Source organism: Phytophthora sojae (genome assembly GCF_000149755.1).
Source record: "Phytophthora sojae unplaced genomic scaffold PHYSOscaffold_4, whole genome shotgun sequence".
Classification (NCBI taxonomy): Eukaryota; Oomycota; class Peronosporomycetes; order Peronosporales; family Peronosporaceae; genus Phytophthora; species Phytophthora sojae.
Genome location: NW_009258118.1, coordinates 772,449 through 799,330, shown reverse-complemented (window position 1 = coordinate 799,330; position 26,882 = coordinate 772,449). Strand labels below are relative to the sequence as shown.

General features: G+C 57.5%; 12 protein-coding genes across 12 annotated transcripts; 6 read left to right on the top strand and 6 right to left on the bottom strand.

The window, feature by feature from the left end:
• Nucleotides 1-230: 230 nt before the first annotated feature.
• On the bottom strand, nucleotides 231-1,181 carry PHYSODRAFT_247918 (hypothetical protein; the record flags this gene model as incomplete). The annotated part of the gene is made up of 3 exons (XM_009527456.1): nucleotides 231-549; nucleotides 618-758; nucleotides 1,081-1,181. 3 exons carry the CDS (start codon nucleotides 1,179-1,181, stop codon nucleotides 231-233), a joined length of 561 nt encoding a protein of 186 aa, XP_009525751.1.
• Nucleotides 1,182-5,376: 4,195 nt separating this feature from the next.
• PHYSODRAFT_300058 (hypothetical protein) lies at nucleotides 5,377-8,427 on the top strand (the record flags this gene model as incomplete). The annotated part of the gene is made up of 1 exon (XM_009527455.1): nucleotides 5,377-8,427. One exon carries the CDS (start codon nucleotides 5,377-5,379, stop codon nucleotides 8,425-8,427), a length of 3,051 nt encoding a protein of 1,016 aa, XP_009525750.1.
• Nucleotides 8,428-8,588: 161 nt separating this feature from the next.
• PHYSODRAFT_354514 (hypothetical protein) lies at nucleotides 8,589-9,532 on the bottom strand. Its single transcript, XM_009527454.1, has 6 exons — nucleotides 9,316-9,532; nucleotides 9,188-9,239; nucleotides 9,032-9,100; nucleotides 8,888-8,929; nucleotides 8,714-8,803; nucleotides 8,589-8,648 (listed from the first exon to the last, which is right to left on the bottom strand). Exons 1-6 carry the CDS (start codon nucleotides 9,525-9,527, stop codon nucleotides 8,631-8,633), a joined length of 483 nt encoding a protein of 160 aa, XP_009525749.1. The 5' UTR covers nucleotides 9,528-9,532; the 3' UTR covers nucleotides 8,589-8,630.
• A 252-nt stretch (nucleotides 9,533-9,784) lies between these two features.
• On the top strand, nucleotides 9,785-10,776 carry PHYSODRAFT_330751 (hypothetical protein; the record flags this gene model as incomplete). Its single annotated transcript, XM_009527453.1, has 2 exons — nucleotides 9,785-10,362; nucleotides 10,458-10,776. 2 exons carry the CDS (start codon nucleotides 9,785-9,787, stop codon nucleotides 10,774-10,776), a joined length of 897 nt encoding a protein of 298 aa, XP_009525748.1.
• Nucleotides 10,777-11,074: 298 nt separating this feature from the next.
• On the top strand, nucleotides 11,075-11,974 carry PHYSODRAFT_499656 (hypothetical protein; the record flags this gene model as incomplete). The annotated part of the gene is made up of 1 exon (XM_009527452.1): nucleotides 11,075-11,974. One exon carries the CDS (start codon nucleotides 11,075-11,077, stop codon nucleotides 11,972-11,974), a length of 900 nt encoding a protein of 299 aa, XP_009525747.1.
• A 26-nt stretch (nucleotides 11,975-12,000) lies between these two features.
• Nucleotides 12,001-12,464, bottom strand: PHYSODRAFT_285830 (hypothetical protein). Its single transcript, XM_009527451.1, has one exon. It carries the CDS (start codon nucleotides 12,457-12,459, stop codon nucleotides 12,070-12,072), a length of 390 nt encoding a protein of 129 aa, XP_009525746.1. The 5' UTR covers nucleotides 12,460-12,464; the 3' UTR covers nucleotides 12,001-12,069.
• A 743-nt stretch (nucleotides 12,465-13,207) lies between these two features.
• On the bottom strand, nucleotides 13,208-16,607 carry PHYSODRAFT_504655 (hypothetical protein; the record flags this gene model as incomplete). The annotated part of the gene is made up of 4 exons (XM_009527450.1): nucleotides 13,208-13,779; nucleotides 13,851-14,054; nucleotides 14,132-14,658; nucleotides 14,725-16,607. The coding sequence occupies 4 exons, from the start codon at nucleotides 16,605-16,607 to the stop codon at nucleotides 13,208-13,210; spliced, it is 3,186 nt and encodes a 1,061-aa protein (XP_009525745.1).
• A 1,439-nt stretch (nucleotides 16,608-18,046) lies between these two features.
• PHYSODRAFT_330747 (hypothetical protein) lies at nucleotides 18,047-19,620 on the top strand (the record flags this gene model as incomplete). Its single annotated transcript, XM_009527449.1, has 2 exons — nucleotides 18,047-18,336; nucleotides 18,777-19,620. 2 exons carry the CDS (start codon nucleotides 18,047-18,049, stop codon nucleotides 19,618-19,620), a joined length of 1,134 nt encoding a protein of 377 aa, XP_009525744.1.
• Nucleotides 19,621-20,115: 495 nt separating this feature from the next.
• PHYSODRAFT_314387 (hypothetical protein) lies at nucleotides 20,116-21,663 on the top strand (the record flags this gene model as incomplete). The annotated part of the gene is made up of 1 exon (XM_009527448.1): nucleotides 20,116-21,663. The coding sequence occupies one exon, from the start codon at nucleotides 20,116-20,118 to the stop codon at nucleotides 21,661-21,663; it is 1,548 nt and encodes a 515-aa protein (XP_009525743.1).
• A 136-nt stretch (nucleotides 21,664-21,799) lies between these two features.
• Nucleotides 21,800-23,772, top strand: PHYSODRAFT_499539 (hypothetical protein; the record flags this gene model as incomplete). Its single annotated transcript, XM_009527447.1, has 2 exons — nucleotides 21,800-23,600; nucleotides 23,675-23,772. 2 exons carry the CDS (start codon nucleotides 21,800-21,802, stop codon nucleotides 23,770-23,772), a joined length of 1,899 nt encoding a protein of 632 aa, XP_009525742.1.
• Nucleotides 23,773-23,871: 99 nt separating this feature from the next.
• On the bottom strand, nucleotides 23,872-24,957 carry PHYSODRAFT_502882 (hypothetical protein; the record flags this gene model as incomplete). The annotated part of the gene is made up of 1 exon (XM_009527446.1): nucleotides 23,872-24,957. The coding sequence occupies one exon, from the start codon at nucleotides 24,955-24,957 to the stop codon at nucleotides 23,872-23,874; it is 1,086 nt and encodes a 361-aa protein (XP_009525741.1).
• A 170-nt stretch (nucleotides 24,958-25,127) lies between these two features.
• Nucleotides 25,128-26,484, bottom strand: PHYSODRAFT_544543 (hypothetical protein). Its single transcript, XM_009527445.1, has one exon. It carries the CDS (start codon nucleotides 26,446-26,448, stop codon nucleotides 25,411-25,413), a length of 1,038 nt encoding a protein of 345 aa, XP_009525740.1. The 5' UTR covers nucleotides 26,449-26,484; the 3' UTR covers nucleotides 25,128-25,410.
• Between the last annotated feature and the right edge of the window lie 398 nt (nucleotides 26,485-26,882).

Sequence of the window (26,882 nt, the reverse complement as noted above, 5' to 3'; positions counted from 1 at the left end):
GTTGCGGGATGTATCCGTGCCGTTCGTAATAGCGAGCTGTTACCTTGTGGCTCAGATATCGCTACACTCGGCCGAGACGCCACTTTCACGATAGGAATGGGGCCGTGGGTACTGAGAAGCAACATTCGAAAGCTGCTGGTGTTTGTTCCATTGATTTAGTTTCTTTCAAAACCTCATCTACATCCTAAACGCATGATCGATCCCGACATGGTGCGAATCTATTTGCTTTTCTAGCAGCCGAAGAAGCGCACGACCTGCACCGACTGGTCGGTCTTGCCCTTCGACAGGTACGCCACGCTGCCGTCCGGGAAGGACTTGAGGGCCTGGTAGCGGTTGCCCACCACCGACTTGTCAACCGTGACCTTCTGGCTCAGAGCCTTGCCCGTGGCACGGTCAAGCACCTGAGCGAAGATCGTGCAGTCACCGCCCTCCTGGAGGTCGCCGCCAGCCGAGCTGCCCTCCCACATAGCGAGCATGCCGTTCTTGCCCATAGCAGCAAGGTGAGGAGCACGCTCGTTGCGGCTCGTGCCACCGAGGACAATGTCCTGGCTGGCCTTCGACTTGAGGTCGTGGTGGAGCAGGTGCACCTTGGCGTTGTCGCCGTTGCCGTTGCTCACAGTAGACCAGTACTTGCCGCTCGAGGCGACACGATGTCGCCGAGGTTGGAGGCAGCGAGGTCCACGGGGTAGATGGTCGCGTCCCAGTTGTTCGGCGGGATGAGGCGGTTGTTGCTGTCCGTCTTACAGATCGACGCGAAGCTGTGAGTGCGGTTGTCGTACGTAATACGCTCGTAGCCCGAGTGCGGCGGTTCGGGCCCCACCAGAGAGAATGATCCGATTGATGCCTCTCATCATCTTGCTCACATCCGATATGGCCACCACCGATTGAAGAATATCAATTGCTACCGCGGTAAATGTTGTCGAGAGTTTTGCCGAGTTCTCCAACGCGACAGACATGTACAGCGAGCTGCAGACTTCAATGTTGAAAGGATCTTTATCAAAAGGGGCCACAAATCCATCAGCAAATGGCCCCAAATTTTGGGGCCACAAACCTGTCAAAGAGTTGGACTTAGCGCAGTACCGTAAGAAGTACCGTCGATAGCCAATTGATGTCCAGGCGGCAGTGATCTTCCGCTTATTAGCTTTATGAAGCTCCTTCATGTAAGCATTCCTCGGATCCATTTCTAACTTGCAGTATTATAATAAGTTTGTTTTATAGCTAAAACGCGCAATAAGTGACGCAAAGGTATCGAAGAGAGGACGCTGTTGAGCAGAATAAATCTCGCGGGGTTACATAACGTTTTAAATCGCGACAAATTCTAAATACCGCGTCTCGATCTACAACTTGGCAGCGCCTATGTTAATCTTGAAAAGCAATTAGGACGGCACACAAGCAGCGCTAGTTTATTTTTTGCTGATCGCGAAGGCATGAGTATGCAACCAACTGGGTGTTGTCCTGTGGCGAACGTTCCACACCGGTAATCCAAGCCATTCTTCGGAGGCTGCACAAGTTTCGGCACGCTTAAGTCGTTTCGGATGCATTGCTGGTTTGCCATAGCTTACTTTTAATAATTAATTTACAATATGCATGCTCAACGTACCCCATATGCTGACCAAGGCCTCGAATCTAGCAAACTCGATGGCGATCCAATGGATCGTGATATTTCTTTGAGGTCGTACGAAGTCCTGTGAGTAAGTACGTAATGGACTACTAGTCAATTGGTTTGATACATGTACGTATCTGCGGCAGCTCTGTAATGAAACCGCAAAACGTGCCTAGCTTAGACTTCGTTGCGACGCGTTCCGCTACTTGAGTTGCGTTGCAGTTTGACACTTGTGCTGCAACGTACCGGTCGCCTGGGCAGCAATTGGCTAACGACGGTACTTCTTACGGTACTGCGCTAAGTCCAACTCTTTGACAGGTTTGTTAAAGTGCTGATGATTTGTGGCCCCTTTTGATAAAGATCCACGTTGAAAATCACGATCCCAGCCTTCACATCGAAATCGTCACCAACCAGCCAGCTGATATCGTTTCGACCCAGGATCTTCACCAGGGGGAAAACGCTAATGTAGACCACTTGCCAGAGCGACCCAAGTCGGTGGAAACCAAACACGTAGATGGGGTAGATTATCACCGACAGAGCAAGCCATATTAACATCAACCAACAGCAAATAAACCGCCGGAAGAGCGCTTGATCGTGCCGAAGTCGAGTAACGTAGATGGCTACAGTCGGTGGAACGATGGCAGCAAACCAGCCTGGTATACTGACGAGCAGCGTGAAAGGACCGGGGAAGCCGATCAAAAGGGAAACCGCGAAAGCGGTGCCACCTGAAGTGATTCCTCCCAGAATGCTAAGCACCATCGCAGCATATTCAACTCAGGGAGGAACGACTGGAAGATCGACAGGCCACCGGGAGTCAACACGACCAAGGTCACGACGTAGCGAAGCCGAAACGCGTAGTTTGCTAGTGTACCTTCTTCCGGCGGGGCCAACGGAACAGCCTCCAAGCAACCAGGCCTCGGAAAAAATAATTATTCCATTGCACTTACTGGATTTGTGTACGGAAATATGTATTATTGGTTGCCGGTCGTATTGAAATTACTATTATTGAAGCCCAATTTTCAGTAAAATGTTTAACTATACAAAAACCAAGTTTAACGTGAATATCCAAATAAAAGTAATTGAAATAAATACATATTATCCTGGGAGGACAGCTAGAAGAGCTGTATGGACAGCCTCACACAGACAGATTAATTCGTCGAAAAACAGTTGCTTGTACCTCAGGCAACATTTAAACAACATTTCGCCACACCATACTCACACAATCGTACACCATACCTACACAAATATAGCCATATTGACATCCCGACCGGTATTGTAAATTCTGGCCAATATTGCCGATTCGGGTCGGTTTACCATATGGGTTGAAATCGCTGAATACAAATTTCAAGTCTTTTGGAATCGACCGAGACGGCCTGAGCGACTTCTTATTTCGTACTTTACTGCGTACATAGTAAACTCAAGTCAAATCAAAATCTCGGGCGGTTTGCTGGCGATTTGGCTCGGTCGATTCAATCAATCGACTTCGGAAAGTTCGACTAGAACGCGCAATACCACACAAAATGAAATGAGGACAGCGTTAGCGACAAGAGAATGCAGGATGACCAATCAGCCTACAACTACACTGTATTCCGTATATGTAGTTCCTAGTTACTGACGGATAACTGAGGACGTCTTACGTCCACGCAGGCCAACAAATTAAACCTGTCCGCCTGGATCTCAGGCAGCCTCGCTGGCATATAAAAATGGTGGTCGGCGCTGCAAACGCTTACGTCCTTAGCTCTTGGGCAGTAGATAGTTGGCTCCATATAAAAAAGGAAAATTCCGGAGTATGACTCAAAATGAAATTTTGTGCAAAAGGTGATACAAGGCTTTGTGCCAAGTGCATTTGGCCACCGATAGCGGCCAGCATCTGACTGCCATGCACGTCGCTGAATGCACCAATTGTGTCAGTATAGCACTGGGTAAACGAGAAGGCGATGCCGGTGTAGGCATCGCCCTCTGCCTAATAGTTGTTCTGGTGGAGTATGGTCGCCTTCTGTGTCGCTTAAGCGACACTGCCCACGCTGCATAAAGCATGCTTGGATGCCTTACTCCCCATGCCGCCGCTGGAGGCAACAATGTCGTGGCCCAGTGCCCTAGCAAATGCTGCTGAACCTGAAATATGTGCTCTCGACACGAATCCTTCTATCACCTTTTGCACAAATTTTAATATTGAGTCGAAATTTCAGGCGCTGCAAATGAGAGGCGAAGCCCCTCATTTGCTACTTGCATGTGAACATAGTACGTAACCACTGTTTGGTACTGCTAGCGCATGTATTGATGGTTGTTGTTTTGGATTTGGCTTAGCTTTGTAGTGGCGCCAAAACACTCGACCACTCAGTAAGCGAAGTATTAGCAGAACACTTGGCTACTCCGTAGCCAAACAAGACATCTATTAGTTTCTTCAAAGTGTTCCAGTATGGAAGATATAGTTGTACTCGAGTTGGTAAAATCGAGCTAAGGTTAGATACAACCGAGCAGACTTTTTGGAATTTAAAGTAGTCCTCCCAGCCTAACGCAACGCACCCTTGTTGTGCTTTGCAATGATTTTGGCAATATGAGGCGAGATTTGCTGTATTTATAGCGACCACCTGCTAGATTTACGATAAATCGAGGTGCATAAATGGGTGGAGGCCTAGAATTACGCTAAAAGCGCCACAATTGCACTTTTGAAAGTGCAATTGTGGCTGTGCAGCTGCAATTCTGTCCGTGTTTATCCACAAGCACCAACACACACGGCAATTATGCATAAGAGGGTGGATGTGCTGGGGATCAAGGACGGTGGTGTACTGGGCCAATGCATGGCTGCTGACAGGTCCCAAGTCGATATATATATGAGGAGGTGGATTTATGCATAATTTTAGCAGGTCGTGTATCTTCTTTCACACATATTTAGGAGCAGGCTTTGCCATATTTAGTGTCTAAAATGGTCGGCAAAATAACTGCAAAGCACAATATTGGTGAATGATATATTGAAATGATTATTATGGAGACCGAACTTTTGCAATTCAATATGATACTGTATTTTCCGAGGTCTGCAAGCAACCAGCACGATCACGCACGGAAGCGGTAAGGCGAGACAGACCAGAACCGACTTGGTGAGACTTGCTCGATCTAGGAACGGACGTAACTTGTTCATGTGGTCGGCGCTGATTCGTCCGTGAAGCTCCACTTGTGCCAGCTCCCACACGAACACCACCAAGTAGAGACATCTCCGTACCCCATACAGCATTCCCTTGCCACAGTGCACTGCAGTTCTATGTCTGAGCCCGGCCGGTGTTGTCGCGCCTATGAGAGAATGAGTTGATTGAGTGATCACGCTCTTGGCTATTCCGGTCTTACCTTTATTTTCGTCAGCATGGACGAGGGTCGGTCCATACCTATATTTGTGCATCCAGCCTCCAACTTCGAGAGGGCAGCGAGCACTTGTATGTCAATATGTCCAAAACGATAGCATCGCTGAAGAAAACTACAAGCCAGCTCTATGAGGCTAATGTTTCGCTAAGTCGCGCGGATGCAAGGGAGCGACGTTGAATCTACGACAAGAGTGTAAGTAGAAGTATGCTTGCATCTTCATCATAACCATCGACATCGCTGTCAAGCCACCGCTCCGAATGGTACGTTATCATTTTTTGCTCACAACTTTTTAAACTTGTGAGTTTCGACAATTAAAATCATCTGATTGGCTAAAACTAACTGTAAAAAGCCTCATTTGCCAGCTCACTTTCACTTTACAGATCTCTTCGCCAGAAGCTCAGGGCTGCACGACGGAGATGGCGGAGAACCCGCTCCCGATGGTGCTGAGCGCCGTCCAGGCGCTCTACGGCATGGTGCGTGCATTTGCAATGCCAACCGCGCAACCGCCGCCTCTCAACGACTCTCCTTTTCCTCCGTTATGCAGCTGTGAACTAATTGTCACTCTCGTGTGTATTTCCGCACAGGAAGGAGCAGCGCGACAGCGAGAAGCCAACGAGTTCCTCAACAGCTTCGCGGCCTCGGAGGCGGCCTGGGGCGTCGCCTTCCAGCTGCTGGAGGACGAGTCGCTGGCGCTGCCGCCCGAGGCGCTCTTCTTCGCGGCCAACATGCTGCACACCAAGGTGCGCAAGGAGTGGGTACGGCTGTCGGCAGAGCAGAAGGCGGCCATGACGGCGTCGCTGCAGAGAATCATGCAGGTGCTGCGCGCCGGGACCAGGCTCGGTTTCCACCAGGGCCCGCTGGCCAGCAAGCTCTGCGCCATCTACGCGGTGGCCATGGTCTCGGCCCCGAACGACTGCAAGGCTCTGTTGTCGCAGCTGCTGGCGAGCTGCTCGGCTACGGGGGACGCAGGGGAGATCGCGTTCTTGCTGGCCATCTCGCGCTGCGTCTGCGAGGAGATGGAGAACGCCGAGCTGGCTTTCGCTGCGAAGGACGCAATGGAGCTGAACCTCGCAATCTTGAGTGAAGACTTGGTGGCGCTGATCGGGAAGATTATTCTCACACGCGAAGATCAGGACGCTCGAGTGGCAGCGCTCCATGGTGAGGCGCTCGGGTGCTTAAAGGTGTGGGTCAAGCGCGCGGGACTCTCGTTGGCGACCCTGTACTCCAAGGACGAGGCTGTGCTGATGGCTCTATTGGAGGCACTTCAGAGCAAGTCGAGGCATCTGCAGATCTGTGCAGAGATCCTGTCGAAGCTTACCACGGTCGCGTCATACCCGACGCCGGCTCAGCTGGAGAAGACCGTGCTGGTTGTGGCACAAGGACTGCTGAAGACCCGAGCGGCCTGTGAAAGTGCGCGTGCTGCAGAGGAAGACGAAGTGAGCCACGCGCTCACAGATGTGATCTCTACGTTTTGTGAAACGTACGCTGATTGGATTTTAGAGGGCGAGCACCCCCAGGAAGCTGCCGCTCTCGGTGAATTTATGCTGTATCTTGGCTCCCATCCGCGCCGACAGATCGCGTCGCTCACGCTGGAGTTTTGGCTGGTCGTGCAGGACGAGCCTGTGGCGTCACGACTGCGCTTTTATCAGCACGATGCCTTCATGCAACTTTTTGACGTTTTGCTCAAGCAGTGTGCCTTTCCTGCTGGAAACGCTGACGAGATGGACGAGCTGGAACGAGATGACCTCTTGGCTTTCCGTAGCGGCTTCCAGGGTGTATCAGATTCGTTCCTAGCCATTTTCGCGCTGCTTAAGGAGCGGTTCCTTGCTCACTTGCTGCCGATTCTGACGTCAGCAGCGTCGAGCGACTGGCAGAATGCCGAGGTTGCTCTGCTCGCCGTCTCCATCGTAGCAGACGATATCAAGAAAAAACTCCCGAAGGCTGCAGCAACTACCGCGCAGCAAGCAGAATTGGAGACGATGATGTCGCAAATTTTCCAGGCGGTACTAGGCTCGACGGCTAGTGCACACCCTTTGGTAATTACGACAGCCTCACGACTGCTGGGCCAGTTTAGTGGATGGATCAACGATAGAGCACTAGCGGCTCGTGCATTTGAGACAGTCAGCGCTGTGCTCCAGTATCTGACGGGAGCGCTTGGACTCGCCGCTAGCCGCGCAAATGCCGCTAGGAGTTTTATGCAACTTGCAACAAGCTGTACGGGATGCCTAGCCGAGATGCAACCCAGCGTCCTGGTGGCTAGTGTGCAGCATTTTGGAGGTGCGGCTGGACAAGAGCCCATGCCGATTGAGGATCGGTTGCTGGTCGTGGAGGGTCTCGTACGTGGCGCTGCCGTCTCGCCTCACTGCTCGCTAATCTTGCAGACCGTGCTGAGTGATTCACTGACTCGTCTGGACCAAGTGCTGGCGGCTACGGGCACTGATGACTCGGCTGTGGCTGTCCCGGTGTGCAGCGAGCTTCAAGTGCTCGGCAAGGTTATGCGGTTCTTGGACGCGCCTGAAGACGTAGCAGGAGGCAAGGCTGTCACGACGTGGGCTGTTCAACTGATCTGGCCTCACTTGGATCCGATCACACCCCGCTTTGAGGCTGATGAGGCTGCGATGACAGCCTTGTTCGAGCTATATGGGTGGTGTCTGCAGAGTTTGCGGCAGGAGATGGCGCCGCAGCTTGGGAACATCGCGACTTTGATTGTGAAAGTTTTCGAGGAGAGACGCTACGTGGCTCCACTCGAATGTGCGTCTGTGGCAGTCGATGTCTTTGGGAAGGATGCCAGCGCAGAGATTGTTGAGAGCTTCCGAGGACTTATGGGCGCGCTGAGCCAGTCAGCGTTCCAGTTCTTCACGACTCACTCGCTGGCAGAGTCGCCGGAGGTTTTGCGTTCGTTCTTTGAGCTGGCCTACCGGTTTTTGCTGTTCTGCCCCGCTGCGGTTCTCACTGCGGCCGAGTTCCCCGTGCTGATCGAGCTGAGTCTGGCTTGTCTTGGCAACCAGGACCGACCATCCACGAACGCGGTCATCATGTTCCTCACTTATTTACTCAACGAGAGCACGTTCAAGTTGGCAGTGTTCACAGCCGTTATCAACGCCAGTGTGCTGGACGCTGGCCAGACCGAAAAGTGGCTCGACAGTCTCGTGGGTGCGCTAGCCTCAAAGAGTCCGAGCGGGTTGTTCGAGTCGTTGGGCAAGCTGTTGTACGCGCTGCTGACCAGCTTCGCGGATAACGAGCGTGTTAGGGCTTCGCTTATGCAGTCGTTGAGCCGCGATGAGCTGGGTGTGACAGAACTTCGGCCTGAAGATCGGCAGCAAGTGCTGCACTTGTGGCTGTCGCTCGCGGCCCAGCCTTCAGAGTACTCCAAGCGGCGCTTCCGCAACTTGTGCAAGGATTTCGCGAAGGTGTGCCGCAAGGAGACGACGGCCGATAATCTTCACTCGATGGAGCCGCCCATTTGAGCAGCTTGTTAGAATTGAGGGGAGACGTTGGCGATGCCGTGATAGAAATCATCAGCAACTGGGGTCGGTCGGGAATGAATATCATGAAAAGTTTTAGTGCATGTATGTATTGGCTTCATTTTGAGCCTGCCACGACCACTGACCACTGGTTCTAGCATCTATGCAGTGCTTTCACGTTGAAAGCAGCAGCGTCGACCGCATTCTTAAGCAAGTTCTCCGACCTGCCACCCCAGCAACCACAGGTTAGATCGCGAGAAAATGTTTGCCAGTTTGCAGAGCGACGTACGATCGGGTACTTCTCGTAGTAGAACTCCTTGGTCTCGTCCAGCTCCTTCAGCTTCTTGTCGTCGAAGTCCGCGGTATCGTCGCTGATATCCTACTCACCACCACCGACACGAAAAAAAATCGTCACAAGGGCAAAGCCAAAGATCCTCCACACACATATCCCAGCTTCTCGTACCTCCTTCTTAAGCGAACCCAGAGCCAGCGCACGCGTGCAGGCCTGCAGTAACAGCAGATACACAGCACAAACCAGTCCACAGACGCGTGTCAACTATCCACTAAACCCAGTCAATCAGACAAATCAGTCCTGTGGCCACCGTACCGTTCCGGCGAACTGGTTGTACGACTTGCCCTTGGCGTAGAACTTGGCGCCCGACGTCACGTCCAGCACCTGCAGCAGCAAACACCCAGCCAGCAGCACCCTGTTAATGATACCGACCGCTCCTCCGCGCATCCTGCAGCCTCCGACGCCTCGTACCTTGCCGCCGACCGCCAGCAGGATGGGCTTCTCCTCGTCCGAGCCGTCGTACCTGCAACAGCAGCAGCACCACCACCACAGTTAGTACAATGAATGCAACCAATACGACACTAGCTCTATTTACGCACATGCGCAGCTGGTCCAGCGTGTACTTGGGCAGCCCCTCGGCCTCCGCCGCCGCCTCCTTCTCGGCGCCCTTGCCCGTGAGCAGCATGGAGAAGGGGTACGGGCAGCTGTAGCCGCTGGCGACGAGCTGCTGCTCGATCTGCGGCCAGGCCAGCGCCACGAGCGCCACCACGAGCGCCACGCCGAAGATGAAGAAGCGTCCCAGCCCCGCCATTGTCGAGTTCCTTCCGATGGTCTGGCGGCTTGTGCTCGAAAATCGCAATGTGAGACTCATACATCCACGCGACGCTACAACCCAGCTTCTACATCAAATAGTGTGCGCCACACCATGCCATGTACCAGCTCAACGGTACACTTGTGTGTCGTGTCAACAAAGCCCCGCCTGGTTCAACGTCAGCTCTGCTCTTGGCTCACTTCCGAATTTGCCGAGTCGATAGCAAGCCCGCAGCCCTTTTTGACCTCCTGCCAGCCATGCGCGTGGACGTGGACCGCATCCTGAAGAGCCCCGAGGCCACGTACACGGCCAGCTACAACCAGCGCGACCTGCTGCTGTACGCCGTGGGCATCGGCGAGTCGGCGCTGCAGTTCACGTACGAGTTCGACGAGCGCTTCTCGGCCTTCCCGCTCTACCCCGTGTGCCTGCCCTTCAAGGGCCAGTCGCAGGACGTGGTGCCCTTCCCGCCCGAGACCATCTCGGCCGCGCCCGACGGCATGCCCAGCTTCAACCCGGCCATGATCCTGCACGGCGAGCAGTCGGTGGAGATCCTGCGGCCGCTGGACCCCGCGGGCGGCACCCTCACGGGCAAGACCAAGGTCATCTCGTTCTACGACAAGGGCAAGGGCACGCTCATGGAGACGCAGACGCAGTTCGAGGACGCCAACGGACCCGTAGCCAGGCTCGTCAGCGGCTCCTTCATCCGCGGGCTCACGGGCTACGAGGGCAAGGGACGCAAGCTGCCGGCGCGCGTGCAGATCCCCAAGCGCCAGCCCGACTTCTTCGACGAGTTCAAGACCTCGCCGCACCAGGCTCAAGTGTACCGGCTGTCGGGGTGAGTTCATACGAGCAGTGTGTTTGACGTTGAGCTGGGCTAGTTACTGACTGGGTGTGTTGTCTGTTCCCTTGCTGCTGTTGCCGCCCCCGCAGTGACTACAACTTGCTGCACATTGACCCGGAGGTCGCCAAGAGCGTGGGCTTTAAGCAGCCGATCCTGCACGGCCTCTGCTCCATGGGCGTGGCCAGCCGCGCGCTGTACAAGCAGTTCTGCGGCGGCGACGCGGCGCGCTTCAAGTCCATCCGCGTGCGCTTCTCGAGCCCGTGCTTCCCGGGCGAGACCATCCAGACCCGCATGTGGCAGGAGGGCAATGGCAAGGTGCTGTTCCAGGCCGTGGTCAAGGAGCGCGGCGTCGTGATCGTCGACGGCGGCGAGTTCGTGTACGCCCACGACGCGGCCTCGCGCCTGTAGGCTGCCGGCCTGGCTGTGGCTGGCAGTGCCCCAATGGAGGGCAGCAGAATCGAGCTCAGAGGATCCGTTTAATGAATGTACGACGTCAACACGTTGAAGTGCGTTGCTTGAAGTCGATGACGTCGAGTTTGTGATTGACCAAATCGGTTATATCAGGATATATATTCCTAGATTTACTATTCCTACACAAAACCTTAACTTTGTTCCGGTGTCGCAGGGATCCATTCTAACAGGTTCTTGCCAGCCGCACAAAATAGCAGCTGAGCTTCACTTTTTGTATCAAACGGCCAACGCCGGCATGAGCTCCTCGCCTGCGCGCCGGTCCTCGCTGTCGCTGTCGCCATGGACCAAGTCGGTGGCCGCCGGGTCCGTCTCGGGCATGGCGAGCGTGGTGGCGTGCCACCCTTTTGACACCATCCGCACGCGCCTGCAGCTGTCGCCCGCGCGCTTCTGCGGGTTCTTCCACTGCGCGCAGCAGACCGTCCAGCAGGAGTCAATGCGCGGCCTGTATAAGGGCTTCCTGCCGCCCTTCTTCAGCCAGGGGGTGTACAAGGCCGTCATCTTCACCACGTCCTCCACGCTGCGCAACGACGTGCTGCCCCACGTGCCGCTACTGCAGCTGGTGCTCACGCCGACGGTAGTGTCGCTGACGGCGGGGGCGGTGGCGGGCGGCGTCAACGCCTTCCTCGTGGCGCCCGTGGAGCTCGTGCGCAACCGCCTGCAGGTCCAGTACGACAACCAGCCAGCGTCGCGGAGGTACCGAGGGGCGTATCACTGCGTCACGCAAGTTGTGCGCAACGAGGGCATCGCGGCCATGTGGAAGGGGCTCACCACTACCGTCATCCGAGACTCGCTGGGCGTGGCCTTCTACTTCTTGGGCTACGACTTCGCCAAGCAGCGCCTCACTGCAAGCGGGAGGTTGGGGGAGACGGCGACGCTGCTGACTGCTGGGGCCTTCGGAGGCGTCAGCTTCTGGGCGGTGGCACTGCCGTTCGACACGATCAAGTCGCTGATTCAAGCCGACGGAAGAGATGGCAAGTACACGGGCCTCGTCTCGAGCACAGCCAAGTTGGTGCGGGAAGAAGGCGTCATGCAGCTCTTCCGAGGCTGGCAGGCGGCCTTCTCGCGTGGAATCCCGAGCGCTGCCATCACGTTTTGGACCTTCGAACGAGCAAACAAATTCCTTAACGAGATGTGACCTGGCAGCATCAAAACATGTGAGCAAGCTGGGGCCCACTTCAATATATTCAGCAACTTGTAGGCACCGCAAATGCGGTGTAAGATAGGAGAAGGCTAGTCCTGTCTTAATAGATCCCTCCGTGCGCGCCGCAGTTGCGACGCGATCGAAGCAACTCGCTCCCCCAGGCCAATTGCTTTGTCCCTGAACATGTCGTGAATGGCGTCCGGGTCTGTCGGGTAGCAGATCGGCGGGAAGTCGCGCGTCTCCGGGCTGTTTTGCCCCGCTGGCTCAAAGGGTCCTTCGCCCACAATGGCGGACGCGCCAAACGCGCTCGTCCAGCGCTCGCCGCCGACGATGATCATGCGGAAGATCATGAGCGAGTGCAGCAGGTTGACCATCGTCAGTTCCTCACCTGCGGAGAGTCCTCCACTCGTGACGAACACTGCGCCAACCTTCTGGCTCAGATCCTCCGTGAACGACCAATCGCTCAGGAACTTGGCCATCTGCAAGAGGCAGCAGCAGCAAGCAAACACAGTTAGTCCATACAGACACTACTACATGAAGTACGGTTATACCAGGCGTACGAACCTTCGGCTCGACGTTGGCGTTCACGACGTGGGTGCCCAGCACCACCGCGTCCGCCCACATGACGTCTTCTGCGAACGAGGCGTTCTCCAGCGTGCGGACGCGCAGAGACGTCGTCTCGTTGCCCAGCGCGTTGCGCGTGCCCACTTCCACGGCCGCTGCGAGCTTCGACAGGTGCGTGCCGTCGTCGGAGTACGCGATGAGGACGTTGGCGCCCTCGCCTGGGCGCTGCCAGGCCCCTCGGACCACGTCGCGCGACTGCGTGTGGGGCTGGTGCAGCAGACTCGGCTGCTGCGCTTCCAGCCTGGCCAGCACCTGCTGCGAGATGCCGATGACGTGGACGAGGCCGACGGCGGTGCCCAGGCAGAAGAGCAGCAGCAGCACGCCCGCTGCGCGTCGGAGCCGCAGGCTGTCGGCGTTGCGCGGCGCGTCGGCCGCACTGACGCGCTGCAGCTGCGAGTACGCGGGCGCCACGGGCACGCGCGGGGGCCGCAGCGGCCGCAGTTCGCTCCGGTTCAGGCAGCCCTGTGCGTTGATCGCCATGCTCCTGTACTTGCGTAGCTGCTGGCAGAAATCTATGTGACAGTCGACGTGCGTACGTCCACACGTGGTTGCACACAGACGAGAAGATGGCTACATCAAGGTCAAGTTGCTGCATTGGTCGCGTTATCCGTCGGCGCCGGTGCCGTACTTGAGCTCGTGGAAGCCGCAGTTGGCGATGGTTCCGGGGCCGCCCTTGCCGTCGCTGCCGCCGTAGTTGGGGTGGCACGTGCAGATGCCCGTGGAGAAGTCGCAGACGCCGTGGTTGGAGCAGAAGGCGTTCTCGCGCGTGCCCTTGACGGACGCCTGGCCCAGGAGCGTGGCCCCGCCCGTGGCGAACACGAGCGAGCCCGAGCCGTCCTGCGCGTTGCCGTTGATGCTGTCCTGCAGCAGCGCCTTGGAGCCCGAGAGCGGCGGGAGGTCCCCCAGCTCCGTCAGGAAGTCCACAACGATGACGGTGTTGACGCTGTTGGAGCAGGCCGCAGTCCCGCCCACGAGCGAGACGGCCACTTGTCCGATTGTCGGCAGCTCGTCCAGTGCGGCCTTCACGGTGTCAGCGGTGGCCGAGACGGCGATGTTGACTGTCGTTGCGTCTCGGAACGTGAGCGTGAAGCTGCCCGTGTCGGCGATGCACTGGATCAGTTGGCGCTCGACTTTGTCGTCGTCCGTGTAGAAGTCGTCGCCGCGTGGACACTCCTCTAATGAAGGCAATACAGAGTGTTAGAGTTATTCAGACGCCTGGCCAGTGAAGTAGACAGGGTCAACTCACTCAATGAGCAGTCATAGCCGAAGTAGAACGGGTCGCAGAGGCAGGTTCGAATGCGACGGGCATCCCAAGTGGCGACGTCGTTCGGGTCGTCGCCGTACGTGAAGCCGCGGGTCACGCCGTTGATCCGAGTGATCGGAGCCAAGTCGTATAGCGTCAGGCATCGCCCATTGCCGTTGCACTCGATATCTGTTCCACCACAGGCCACTGCCAAGCAGGTAAAGAGTGAGATGTTAGTGTTCTCGTAACGATTCACGGCTCCACGCAGTGAAATTCAAGCGTACTGAGCTCGCAGGCGCTCCCTGTGAATGGCGCCTGACATTTGCACTGTCCGTTGCTGCGATCGCACTCGCCAGCGTCACTGCACTCGCTACGGACTTGATGCGCAACGTTGTCGTCGCTGGGGTAGCTGAACCACGAGTAACCAAACGGACAAACTCGCACGGAGCAGTCTCCGCCCGTCCAACCTTTTGCACAGGCGCAGCGATATGACGGACTCTTAGAGCACGTGCCGTGGCCACTGCATGCCAAGTCTCCCGGGCACCCGACAGGGATTCGAGATGGAGCGCCACAGTCGCCGCGATTGAAGTCCAAGGTGCCGATCTGGCCGTTGCCATCGCTGTTGGTGTAGCCTGTGTGGCAGATGCAGCGACCGATGGTGACGTCGTCGCAGTAGCCCCGGTTCGAGCAAACCTCGCTCTCTTTGGTGCCGTCCACCGACACGACATCTCCGATGGCTGCGCCGTCGCCAGCAACGGCAACAGTGGACCCGGCGCTCATCATGCTGCCATCGGCCACGATAGTTGAGAGGCTAGAGTGAGACAACAAGAGAGGTTAGCACCGAATAACAATCGACAAGCAGTCATGGCCGACTTACTCTCCGAAGTTCTGGGTGAACGTGATCCTCGCGAGGTTCGCCGGGGTTTCGCACGCTTGTGAGCCCGAGTAGCTCACGTCGACGCCCTGAATGGTGGGCAGTTCCAGTAGAAGCCCTTTCAGCTGCTGCGTGGTTGATTGGGCCTCGATGGGGCGAGTTGTAGCTCCCCGAAAGCGTACGGTAAACGCTCCGCCACCTTGTAGCACAGGCGCCAGCATCTGCGATGTTGAAGCTGGGGTGAAGGTCTGGTCCAGTGGCTCACAAAGCGCGCCTTTGACAGTCTCCGTGAAGCTTGAAGCAAACTGCAGGCGGTTGGAAAGATGCACAAGGCCGTCCGTGCCTCCGTTCGTCGAATCCGTCAGAATCTCAGCGAGGTCTCCGTCTCCGCTGGTCGCCTTCACCACCACAAAGCGGATGGTTGTAGTCGTGCCGAAATCGCTGCAGAACGTGGTCAACCCACCCGCATACATGACGTCAATGTCCACAATGTACGGGACCTTGCTCTGAATCGTCGACTTGAGCGTGTCTGCTGTGATGCTGAAGGGTAGCCCGGTCAGCTTCGTGCCGTCCTCGAACGTGAGAGCAAAGTTGCCGCTGGTAGCTCCACACAGAAATTGCTGCTCCTCCGTGACGCGACACGAGTCGAAACCTTTGATGACCTCCTTGGTTTCCGTGTCGATGAACCCGTTGGCGTTGTTGCGGAACAAGGTCTGAACGCCCTTGAGGTCCAGAGTTGAGAAGGTCATCGCTGGTAGATCCGCCAGCAGTTCTCGGTGCCAAAGGGTGGAAAACGTCATGGTCACGAATGTCCCCGTAGGGGTGCAAATGTTGTTGATGGAGCCCCCAGTGCTGGTCATCAGCGCCACGCTCATCTGGCCATAGAAGGAGAGCTTGGACAGGTATGAAAGGAACGTGTTGCTGTCGGCATTGTACGGGATGTTGCGGATCGTCTCGTTGCCGAAGGTGATCGCGAACACTCCGGAGTCGGCAGCACAAATGAACTGCTGGACTTCTACCGTTCTCCACCCCGGAACGACTGCGTTGTGCTTCGTGTTAGTCATGGGGAAGGTCACGCTCCACTCGGTTCGGGTTGGTAGTGGGTCTGCTCGAGTTACTGTGACTGCATCCAGACCTCTCAGGGCCAGCAACGACGTGGCAATTGAAGGACCGAAAGCGTCTTGATCAGCCAGAGCCTTGAACGATATCGGGCGAGTGTACTGACTCCCGAACTTGAGGATGAACTTGCCTTTGGTGAGTGGGGCGTCCGACTGCAGCACGATCGTCTGCTGCTGGTACGTTGTCAGGCACTGGAGTAGCTGTACTTCGTTAACTTGCCCTGTGGTTAATGGGTCATCACCAACAGGGCAGTCTTTCAGCGAGCAGCTAGGGCCATGGAATCCCTCGTCACAGAGACATCCGTGCATCACGTCGAAGTCCCAGATCTGCTCGTAGACGAACACGTCGCGGTCGAACAGCTCGCGCGAGATCACCTCGTTCTCCGCCAGAGTCTTCATGGAGATGCACTTGCCGTGGTCGGAGCAGGAATCGAGACACTGCGTGTACTGGCAGGTGGGGCCAGTGAATCCCGACTGGCAGGCGCACGAACCGCTCGTGTAGACGCACGTCCCTCGACCGGAGCACTCTTCCGGTCCATGAGCCTCGTTGACCCCTGTGATAACCCCCCACGCCTTGCCGACGGGGCAATACTGGAGCGAGCAGTCGTACCCGAAGAAGCCGTCGTGGCATTGGCAAGTCAGCTTCTTGTCGCAAACCCCATTGCCCGAGCACCCGTTAGGACAGGACTCGTCCGCTGCAGTGGTTGGTGATACGGTCAACGCGAGCACTGCAGCGATCAGAGACAGCGATGTCCTGTGCCGCCGCATCACGGTGCGACTTGGATCGGGCCGAGTCGAAGTTATTAGCAGTTTCTCTCAGCGTCGCTTCGTTCACCGGTCCACCACGACGTCGAGATATCGCGTTGAGAATGAAGCGAGGCACACCTGACGAACGGCGATGGGAGAACGGGCTGCGTCAAGGCGCTCGCACTTCGGATGTCTCCGAGCCGATAAAGTCTCCGGTCCGAGGTTCGATGAAGTTGAGAAGACCGCAGACCGAAACCAGGACAAGGAGTGAGAGTCGTATCACGCCCACACCACTGGTAGCAACTGCAGCACTGCAGGCGTATCTGTCCAACGATGTCGACGCTCGAAGCAGGATACCAGGCCCTCGGTCTGGGGCGGGTCCCGGTGGAATGGAGTCGGGGAGATCCAAACCCGAACCGAGGACTAAACGCGCCGAGGTGACGCGTCACGAACACGAAAAGCCAACCGGAACTCGGATACCGATTGATACAGCATCCAATGCCACTACTGCGCTTAGTGGTGATGGTGCTTCTCAGCCGGAAAGCCCGTTGTCACGATTTCAGAAGCATGTACGAGCTGCCCGTATGCGCTACCGATGCTACTTTGGCTGACTTGGAGTCGTTTGGTGAATTTGGTACAGATGAAGCAGTTGGGAGCGAATCACGACAAGACTCAGCACTCGCTAACGACCTCGCACAGATCTCCACATACTTCAAGAAAAGGTGCCTCAGTGCACCCGGTAACAGCAGGGCCGTCGCAATCGTTGGCTCGGTCATTGATAGATAAAATTCAAGAAGCGAAGCGTTTGAGGCATGCAGAAGCTGAACACGACCAGCACACCAGGAAACACCCCGATAGGGGAATTCAAAGCTCAGTCACCTACACACTTCCTGGAAGACACCACGTTAGTCCAGTCGCTCAGGTTCAGTCGACATCATCAAGCCTCGCCATACACATGATGCCATCGCCAAGGAAGACAAGCCGAGGAGCGTCGCCGTCCCCGCTCCCCAAACCGATAGCTGCATCGACAAGCTCCCCTCCGGTTCCGCATGCGAAGCCAGTAATGCCAGTGATTCCATTCTCACCGTCAACACCACCCGCAGTAAAGATACCAGGGCAAGATCAACAGGAAGGGGACGTGAAAGTAAAACTGGTAGCGGAAAAGGTTCCGTCGAGCATCAGCACGGTTATTGAAGTCATGAATGCCGTGTTGCTAATTCAGCGAATGTGGCGAAGACGCAGACTTATCGTTCGTTTCCGCCGAAGAAACCAGCAGCACAGCGGTGAGATTAATGAGCCCAAAGTTACGCTTGTTGTCGACAAGATGGAAGCTGTCACTCCTTTATTCCCTACGGTGAGCATGAAGAGTCCGGAAGTGCTTCAGCCACCCCTGCGGGAAACCCAGTTATCGCATCCAAACGAGCAGTGCGACACAACGGTTCATGTACTTGGCAGTGTAAATGAAGGTGGCGCTGCAGCAACCCACGAACGATATTCTGACGAGATCGCATCGAGCCACATTAGTCACCCGTGGACGGACCATGAACTTGTCTTTCTGGAAGAAGGACGACGCATTGGCGACCTCCAAGATTCTGTCCGCAAAGGCTTCTCCTTGGATGAAGACGAGCTTATCTGGAAGCGTCCGGAACAAATTATCCAGCGGATCGAAGCTGAACGAATTACTACGCTCCGAGATGCTCGAAGAAAGCGACCAACGAGCCGTCAACTTGAATATCCAGCTCCTCACGAGGTAGCTGTACTCGACAATAACGTGTCTGAGACGATGTCACCCACCGTGCACTCGCCTCGAAATGTACTTCCCCGGTCTCGAAGAAAGGATGCTGCAACGACAGCGCGAAAGCGGAAGATGGCTCGGGTTTCGTTATGGAAGCGGAGGAGCCGTAACAATGCAGATTTGGTCTTTCCAGCAAGAAAAACTTCCAAGACGCGAGAAAATTTTGCTCGTGCACGCACAAAGTGCCGCCGTCGAAAGGAATCTAAAGCAGCATCCAGCAGCTCGCCAACCGAAGACAAAGCAGATTCAGCAGCACAAATGCTTGATGATCGATCGGAAAGCCAATCTGACTGTGGTGTAAGGAGTCCTCGGCAGGCTGGTAGCACTTCGAGTGCTATTGATGAGCTCAAACAACCAGCAGATCACAACTTAGCTGGAAGCGAAGCCCGTTCTAGCCCAGCGCTGCTGGACCGATTCGTGGTTTTCTCGGACTTTGGTGAAGCTTCCAGTACAGTGGATTCCGCTCTCTCGCGAAATGATCTGATCAGCGTGGGCGACCTCGCTCTAGCTCGGAGTCTGCTGTGCGACCGACACCACGGCCAAACTGCAAATCACCTCAACGGGTACTCTGACGGCTTTATACCTTTGACGCTGCCAACATTTTCACCTCAAGCAGCCGAGCCAAGCAAGCAAAGTCTGAAGGTTTGGGATGAACCGTCAATAGAGTACTCAAAGCAAGCGGTAACTGGTTGCAGTGAGGGGTTCGAGCCTGGAAACCAGGTTGAAGACAACGACAATGCTGTTGTTGATGACGATACGACGAATCGCAATCAAGACGGAGCCGCCCAGCCTTTCGATCAATTCGATGCAGAGCCCGATGCTCTAGTGCTCCAACGTGAGTCTCTGTGGACGTGGCTAAGTAATCGCGACGATGGCATCTCGCTCGCTTCCTTGTCTTCGAGCACAAATAGCGCGTGCAGCGAGGACCAGGCTGCAGAAGATACGGCGTCTCGACAATCTGGCCCCGCAGACCCCATGCGTGCGCTCCAAGTCGTCAAGAGTGCCGTGACTAAGACAATGGCTCGCATCCGAGATGAGCAACACGCCGCCTGCCAGCAGCAGCAGCAGGAGTCCGAGACACCGACGTCTCCGCCTCCAGCTCCAGCCCCAACGGCAGCATCAAACCGGACCCCGCGTCTCGACGAGGCCAAGCGACTGGAGTTCCTGCGCGCGCTCGAAGACTTCAAGCGCTGCCTGCGACCGACCTCCTCGCCCAGCTCGCTGCTGTCTGAGGCTTGAATGGGAGTATCACACAACCACGTTGACGTTAGCGGGAGCTGCAACGTCAACCGCAGGCTCTGACTAAGACCTGTAGACGAACGCAATTGGCACAATCGCCGACAGCGTGTCCTATGTGACGCGCCAGTCGAGCCTCCTGATACGCCGTCGCAGGCCCCAGCCGCACCACGTCCACCCGTTCGGCCGTTGCCCTTTTGAATCTATCGCGCGCGGGAAAGCACCGGGCGCAAAGCAAGCAGAAGCTGACGGCGTCCAGCGGATCCCGTGCCGTGCATGGACTTGGCTCAGTTCGTCGACAATTCACCGGTACTTAATCGGTACTTTTAGTCTTGCATACAAACGTCAAGTGGTTTCGCTGAAGTAACACAAACGTTGAAGCTGGAATTCATCGGTAGAGTCTCAAAATTACCGAAACTTTCCCGGTACGGTAACGGCTCATGGGTTCACCATTCCTCAACCTGCCGCGTCGCCCCCTCCGTTCGTCCACAGATCAGCATGGCTTCCCCCTCCTCCGCCGGCCCGCAGGTGACCGCTTCGGCGCCGTGCGCGTCGCCCGAGACGTGCTTCGTGCAGCAGCCGCACGTGCACCGGCCGCGCCAGGCCGAGCCCAAGATCCTCAGCTCGATCCTGGACCACGTGGGCAACACGCCGCTCGTGCGGCTCAACACGATCGCGCGCAAGGCCGGCCTCGAGTGCGAGCTGCTGGCCAAGTGCGAGTTCTTCAACGCCGGCGGCTCCGTCAAGGACCGCATCGGCAAGCGCATGATCGAGGACGCCATGGCCTCGGGCCGCATCAAGCCGGGCGACACGCTCATCGAGCCCACGTCGGGCAACACGGGCATCGGCCTGGCGCTGGCCGCCGCGCTCTACGGCTTCCGCATCATCATCACGCTGCCGGAGAAGATGTCGCTCGAGAAGGTGGACGTGCTCAAGGCGCTGGGCGCCGAGATCATCCGCACGCCCACCGAGGCGGCCTGGGACTCGCCCGAGTCGCACATCGGCGTGGCCAAGCGCCTCGTCAAGGAGATCCCGAACGCGCACATCCTGGACCAGTACAGCAACCCGTCCAACCCGCTGGCCCACTACGACGGCACGGCCGAGGAGATCCTCGAGGCCTGCGGCGGCCACGTCGACATGGTCGTCATGGGCGCCGGCACCGGCGGCACCCTCTCGGGCACGGCCCGCAAGATCAAGGAGAAGTGCCCGAGCTGCATCGTCGTGGGCGCCGACCCCATCGGCTCCATCCTGGCCGAGCCCGAGAACCTCAACGACGAGAACCGCCTGCAGTCGTACCAGGTCGAGGGCATCGGCTACGACTTCATCCCGCAGGTGCTGGACCGCTCGCTCGTGGACCGCTGGATCAAGACGGGCGACCAGGAGTCGTTCCTGCTGGCGCGCCGCCTCATCCGCGAGGAGGGCCTGCTGTGCGGCGGCTCGTGCGGCTCTGCGATCGCTGCTGCGCTCAAGGCCGCCAAGGACCTCAAGGCCGGCCAGCGCTGCGTCGTGGTGCTCCCCGACTCGACGCGCAACTACATGTCCAAGTTCCTGTCGGACGACTGGATGTACGAGCACGGCTACGTGACGGACATGTCCAAGAGCGCGCTGAGCGCGACGTGGTGGGCCAAGAAGAACGTGTCGGAGCTGCTGCTGCAGGCGCCCGTGACCATCACGCCCGACCTCACGTGCAAGGAGGCCGTGGACATCCTCAAGAAGGAGGGCTTCGACAACCTGCCGGTCGTGGCCGACGACAACTCGATCGTGGGCGTCGTGTCCGAGGGCAACCTCATCGCGCAGCTCATGCCCGGCCGCGTGCGCCCGACCGACGCCGTCGAGAAGGCCATGTTCAAGCAGTTCAAGCAGGTGAACCCGCAGACGTCGCTGTACGAGCTGAGCCGCATCTTCGACCGCGACCACTTCGCGCTGGTCGTCACGGAGCAGAAGCGCATCCGCAAGGGCGGCGAGGCCGAGACCAAGTCGGTCATCTTCGGCGTCGTCACGCGGATCGACCTGCTCACGTACATTACGCGCCACAACGAGCAGTAAGTCCGATCAATCGTTAGGTCTTCTTCGACAACCATGAGCACAATACAACTTCAACTTGTTTAACCCCGTTAACCCGGCCGCCACCTCTTCGGATACCGTCCGCCCGATCCATTCGCGTCGCTTCCTGTGGATCATTATGGTCAAGCTGCCGCCGCTGGACAAGGGCGTGCTGCCTCTGCAGAAGCTGCGCGACGAGTACGAGCGCTCGCTGACGCACCTGCTGGACCACTTGGGCTCGGATCGGGTGTCGCTGGTGCTCACCAAGCGCCTGGCCGCGCTGCTGACGCACGTGTTCGTGGACGGCCTGGGCGTGTTGAAGAGCCATCACGTGGTGGAGTGTCTGGAGCTCGCGGACGACGTGGCCAGCGTCTCGGCCGACACGACCGTCGTGTATCTGGCGTTCGCGCGCACGGGCGACGTTAGGGCAGTCGCGGCCCACGCTGAGAAGCTGCTGGGCCGGGAGGACGACGGCGGACGCAAGCGGCGACTGGCGCTCTACGTGGTGGGCAGGTGGACGACCATGCTGGACCACGCGCTGGACTACAGCCGACTGCGAGGCCGGTTCCAGACGGGGGAGCTGGCCATGGGCTTCTTCCCGTTGGACACGGATCTGCTCACCATGGGCTCCCAGCGCAGTCTGTACGAGTGCGAGGTGGAGGGAAACGGCAGCTCGCTGGTGGACATGGCGGCGGCGCTGAACCTGCTGCAGCAAGTGTACGGCAAGTTCGGCAGCATCAAGTACAAGGGCGAGATGTCGATGCTTGTGTTGAACCACCTGATGGAGATGAACGCGGGAGGCTCGGGCATCATGAGCGGCGGGGCAGCGAGTCAAGGAGGGACGCTGGCAGGACCTCAGCGATCTCGACTCGACACGTTGATTCTGCTGGACCGGAGCGTGGACTTCGCCTCGGTCTTCTCCACGCCGTTGACGTACGAGGCGGCACTCGATGAGCTCATGCAGATCCAGGACGGATTCGTCACGGCGTCGCCGCAGATCCTACGCGCAGATGACAGCGCGAGCGACGCCCCCGTCCCGGTGGCTCTGAACTCGACGGACGAGATCTACCGCCAGATTCGGGACAAACACATCCACACCATTCCAGCCGCGCTGAACGTGCAGGCGGTGGCTGTCAAGAAGCGCTTCAACGAGTTCCAGCGAGTGAGCGGCTCGGCCAGCGCCGCAGAGGTGAACGAGTTCGTCAAGACGGTGCCCCAGATGAAGGCGTCCCAGCAGTCCATCGAGCAGCATATCAACCTGCTGGAACACCTCGAGTCGACTACTGCCGGCAAAGCATTCCGCGATCTCTGGCACTTGGAGAGGAAGATCATGGACCAAGCAGAGGGCGTACTAGGCACGATCGAGGAGCTCATCTTCCGACACGAAGATCTGCGCAAGGTGCTGCGTCTGCTGTGTTTGTATTGCGTCGTGAACGACGGAGTGCAGCGCCGTAACTTGGAGCGACTGAAGATGCACCTGGTTCGAGCTTACGGCCATGAATTGGTCTTCTCCTTCCGCAACTTGGAGCGTCTGGGCGTGCTCTACGAACGTCAACCTTCTGGTCTACTGGGCGACTCCAGTGACTCTGTCTGCTCCTTCCAGTACGCGGCGCAGAATCTGTCGGTCATTGATGTCGATGTCAACATTAAGAATCCAAAGAACGCAGCGTTCGTTACGTCAGGCTACGAGCCGATCTCTGCTCGCCTCGTTGAGGAGATCCTGAAATTCGGCCACTGGAGAGGCATCGACCACGTTATGAATCATTTGCCTGGGCCACGCGCAGAACTCCACCTCGCTGAGAATGACCGACCGGACAAGACGAGCAATGCGGATGAAGCCAAGAAACCCAAGCCAAAGAAGAAGACGGTCGTGGTCGTGGCGTTTGTCGGAGGCGTCACGTTCCTCGAAGTCGCAGCGCTGCGGTGGATCGCTTCATTTTGTAGGGAAATGTCGAGGTCTATTGCGTTCCAACGAATGTCTAGCTAACCGATGCTGCTTCTGTTCTGCGTGTAGATCCCATTGAGCTTATCGTCGCCTCAACGAGTATTCTCAACGGCAAGACGTTTATTACCGAGTTGCTGGAGCAAGTTCCGCCCACTACAGGAGCCTAGCTGTACTCGAAAGCAGAAGATTGAAGAGGGAGGAGGCTGCGGTTATGGTGAACTTATAGATTCAGAGGTAAGCTGTAAACACTGAGGCAAAATGCTGTTCTACTTGTGCGGTTTGTAGCTGTCGCCCGTGGTGGTGCCCGGGTCACTGCCAGCGCGGCATTCTCCGCGGTAATTGACGCAGTCCACGGGTTTGTGCCCTGTGTAACCCGGGATGTTGTCGCTGTGGAACAGTCGAAGTGCTACGCGTGGCGTTGGGTGCAGGGAGTCGATATCCTCCGGGCCGTTGGCGTGTGCTAGAGCTTCTGCGTTGTGTGACGTGAGGGGCAGGAAGCCTGCGTAGCCTGGAATCTGGTTCGTGACGCGGCTGGTCCCAGGGTTCATGTCCATTGTGGTGGACGCCATGCCGCGCTTTCGCATGTACGGCCGATCCCGAGGGTTCTCGCCGTAGGTACCGAAGTCCATTTGGTAGCTGCTCGCTGGCGTCGAGGAGTGAACCAGATACTCGTTGAGCTGCTTGTCGGCGAAGCTGGTAGAGCCCCATGTCTTGCTGGTGGAGCTCGCAGTAGTGGCGCGATTGAGTTCACGGTCAAATAGATCGTCGACGTGGTCGACAGCCTGTCGGAAGAGGCCCCACGAGATCTTGTCACGGACGCTGCCCCGACGATCGAGGAAGCTGTGGAACACTTCAACCACTCGAGGAACTGCGCCGTCACCAAGCGCGAGCTGAAGAACCTCCTGCACTTGGGCCAACTGGATCGTCGGTCCAACTTGTTGCTGTTGCTGCTGGTTGTTCCTCTTCGCTACAGCCATGAACGCGCGCTCGTATTCCTCGAGTGGCACGGTCAGCACACGCCTGCGCTCTTCGTCGAACGCCGGGAAGTCGTGCAGGTACGTGCTGTTGGCGATGAACGGCTTCGAGCTCGGTCGCGGCTGGTTCACACTTACGCCGCGACGATCAGGGACGCGATAGTCTTCTGGCTGCACGTGCTGCCCACTCTGCATGCCCATGGACTCGTGCGTGTTCTTGCCCATGCGGTTCATCGTCGGCGGAGCGATGATGCGCGAGCCCATGGACGAAAACTTGGTGGCGCGCTGTTCGTACGTCTCGCCCGGCTTGAGCGTGGCGCAGTGCTGCACCGCGAACGACTTGAAGCCTTGATACCCGTACGTCTTGGAGGCACACATGACGCAGCAGCGATCAATCTGTACAACGAAGGACAAGACCAACAACTCCCGAAGTGGAAAGACACCACTCGACCTCACCTACCTTTCACAGCAGCACGCCTATTTTTGAGGTCATCTGACACGATCAGATCAACGTAAATGGAGAAGAAGTTCTTGAGAGAGATGGAGAAGCAAGCAACAGCGCCGAGGCAATCGTCTATTTGTGGAGGAGGTTCTTCCTTCGAGGGAAAGTGCCGAGCTCAACTCAACGCTGCAGATAGGATGGCTGCAGTCGGTGCCATTGAGCGGCACTTCGCCTACGAAAGTTGCTGGTGGAGGCACACGCACCGCCACGAATAGGCGGCTGGCAACGGGGCTCTTGGTCTACATAGTGTCGCTTCTAGCTGCGTCACTCCTAGTCAGGCATTGATGACCCGGACGGAAGACGCGCTGATACGGAAGAGGGTAGGTAGTTTAGTCCTGGAACTCGCAGTTCTCCGGGAAGGTGCAGCCCGAGCGGGCCAGGATGACCTGCGCGGCCCAGTGGCCGGCGTTCACGCACTGCTCGAGGGGCAGGCCCAGGGCAAGGCGGGAGATGAAGCCGCCCACGAAGGCGTCACCGGCGCCGTTGGTGTCGACGATGGCCGAGGCCTCCATCTTGGGCACGGCGTAGGTGGTGACCTTGCCCTGGTGCACGACGACCGTGGAGTCGGCGCCCTGCGTGAAGACGACGGTGCGGCAGCGCACGCCGCTGGCCTTCTCAAGCTGCGCGGTCTTGAGGGCGATCTCCTGGACGTCCTCGCCCCAGCCCTGCACCTTGCCGAAGGTCTTGGCCTCGCTCTCGTTGCCGAAGACGAAGTCGGCGTACTTGATAGCGTTCATGAGGGGCTCCTTGAAGAACTCGACGATGAAGGGGGCCGAGAGGTTGATGAGGAAGGTCTTGTTGTTGGCCTTGACGTGCTCGGCCAGCGTCATGACGGCCGTGGGGGAGACCGTGAGGTGGAAGCCGGCCGAGTAGTAGTACTGGCCCTTGTTGATGATCTCCTGGCTCTCGGGCTTGGCCAGGTGGTCGTGGTGGAAGTGGTTGGCGGCCGACAGGTCGGCGACCAGCGAGCGCTCCGACTCGACGACGCACACGGCGCACGTGCCCGTCTTGATGTCGGCGTTCTCGAGGTACGACACGTTGACGCCGTCGGCCTCGGCGCACTCCTTGAGCTTGGCGCCGTGCGCGTCCTTGCCCACGCAGCCGAAGAAGCTCGTGGCCGACTTGTTGTGCTTGTTGAGCATCCACTGGGCCACGCGGATGCTGTTCTGCGTGGCGCCGCCGGCCACGTACACGGGGCTGCTCTTGACGAGCTCCTCGAACATGGGCGCGTGGCTCTCGTCGGCCAGGATGGCGTTGTCCAGCTTGAGGCCGTACTTGGTGAGGAACTCGGGCGTCACGTCGGCCGAGATGTCGAGCAGCGGGTTGCCCAGGCCCACGATGGCGTGCGTCAGGTTCTCGGAGGCCATGGTGCTGAACGGGGTGCGCTGCTGCTTACTGGGCGACTGCTGCTGCTGGACGGAAGGTGAAGTGGGCTCGGAGCGTTTCATGATTGACAACCGGTTTCAGTCAAAAAGTGGGATCAGACGGACCAATGAAACGCGGTCGAGGGATCGGGCAACGCTGGCCAGTCAAAGGGAGGCGCGCGCCCATTGGGCGAAATCCACTCAACCACTTCAACAAGAGTGAAAAATGTATCCATCTCCTTCACTCCAGCTTGGTCATTTCCAGTCAACTGCAAGAATGTAAACAATGCCCCCATTCTACAGCCGAGATGAAGCGCATCCGCTGTCTGCTACCAGAGCACGAGATCGTCGTTGTCGTGGACATTGTCGACATAGAAGTCTGCAGTTTCATCAAGGATGAAGTCAAGCAAGCAGTCATGGACTCCGGTCGCGAGGAC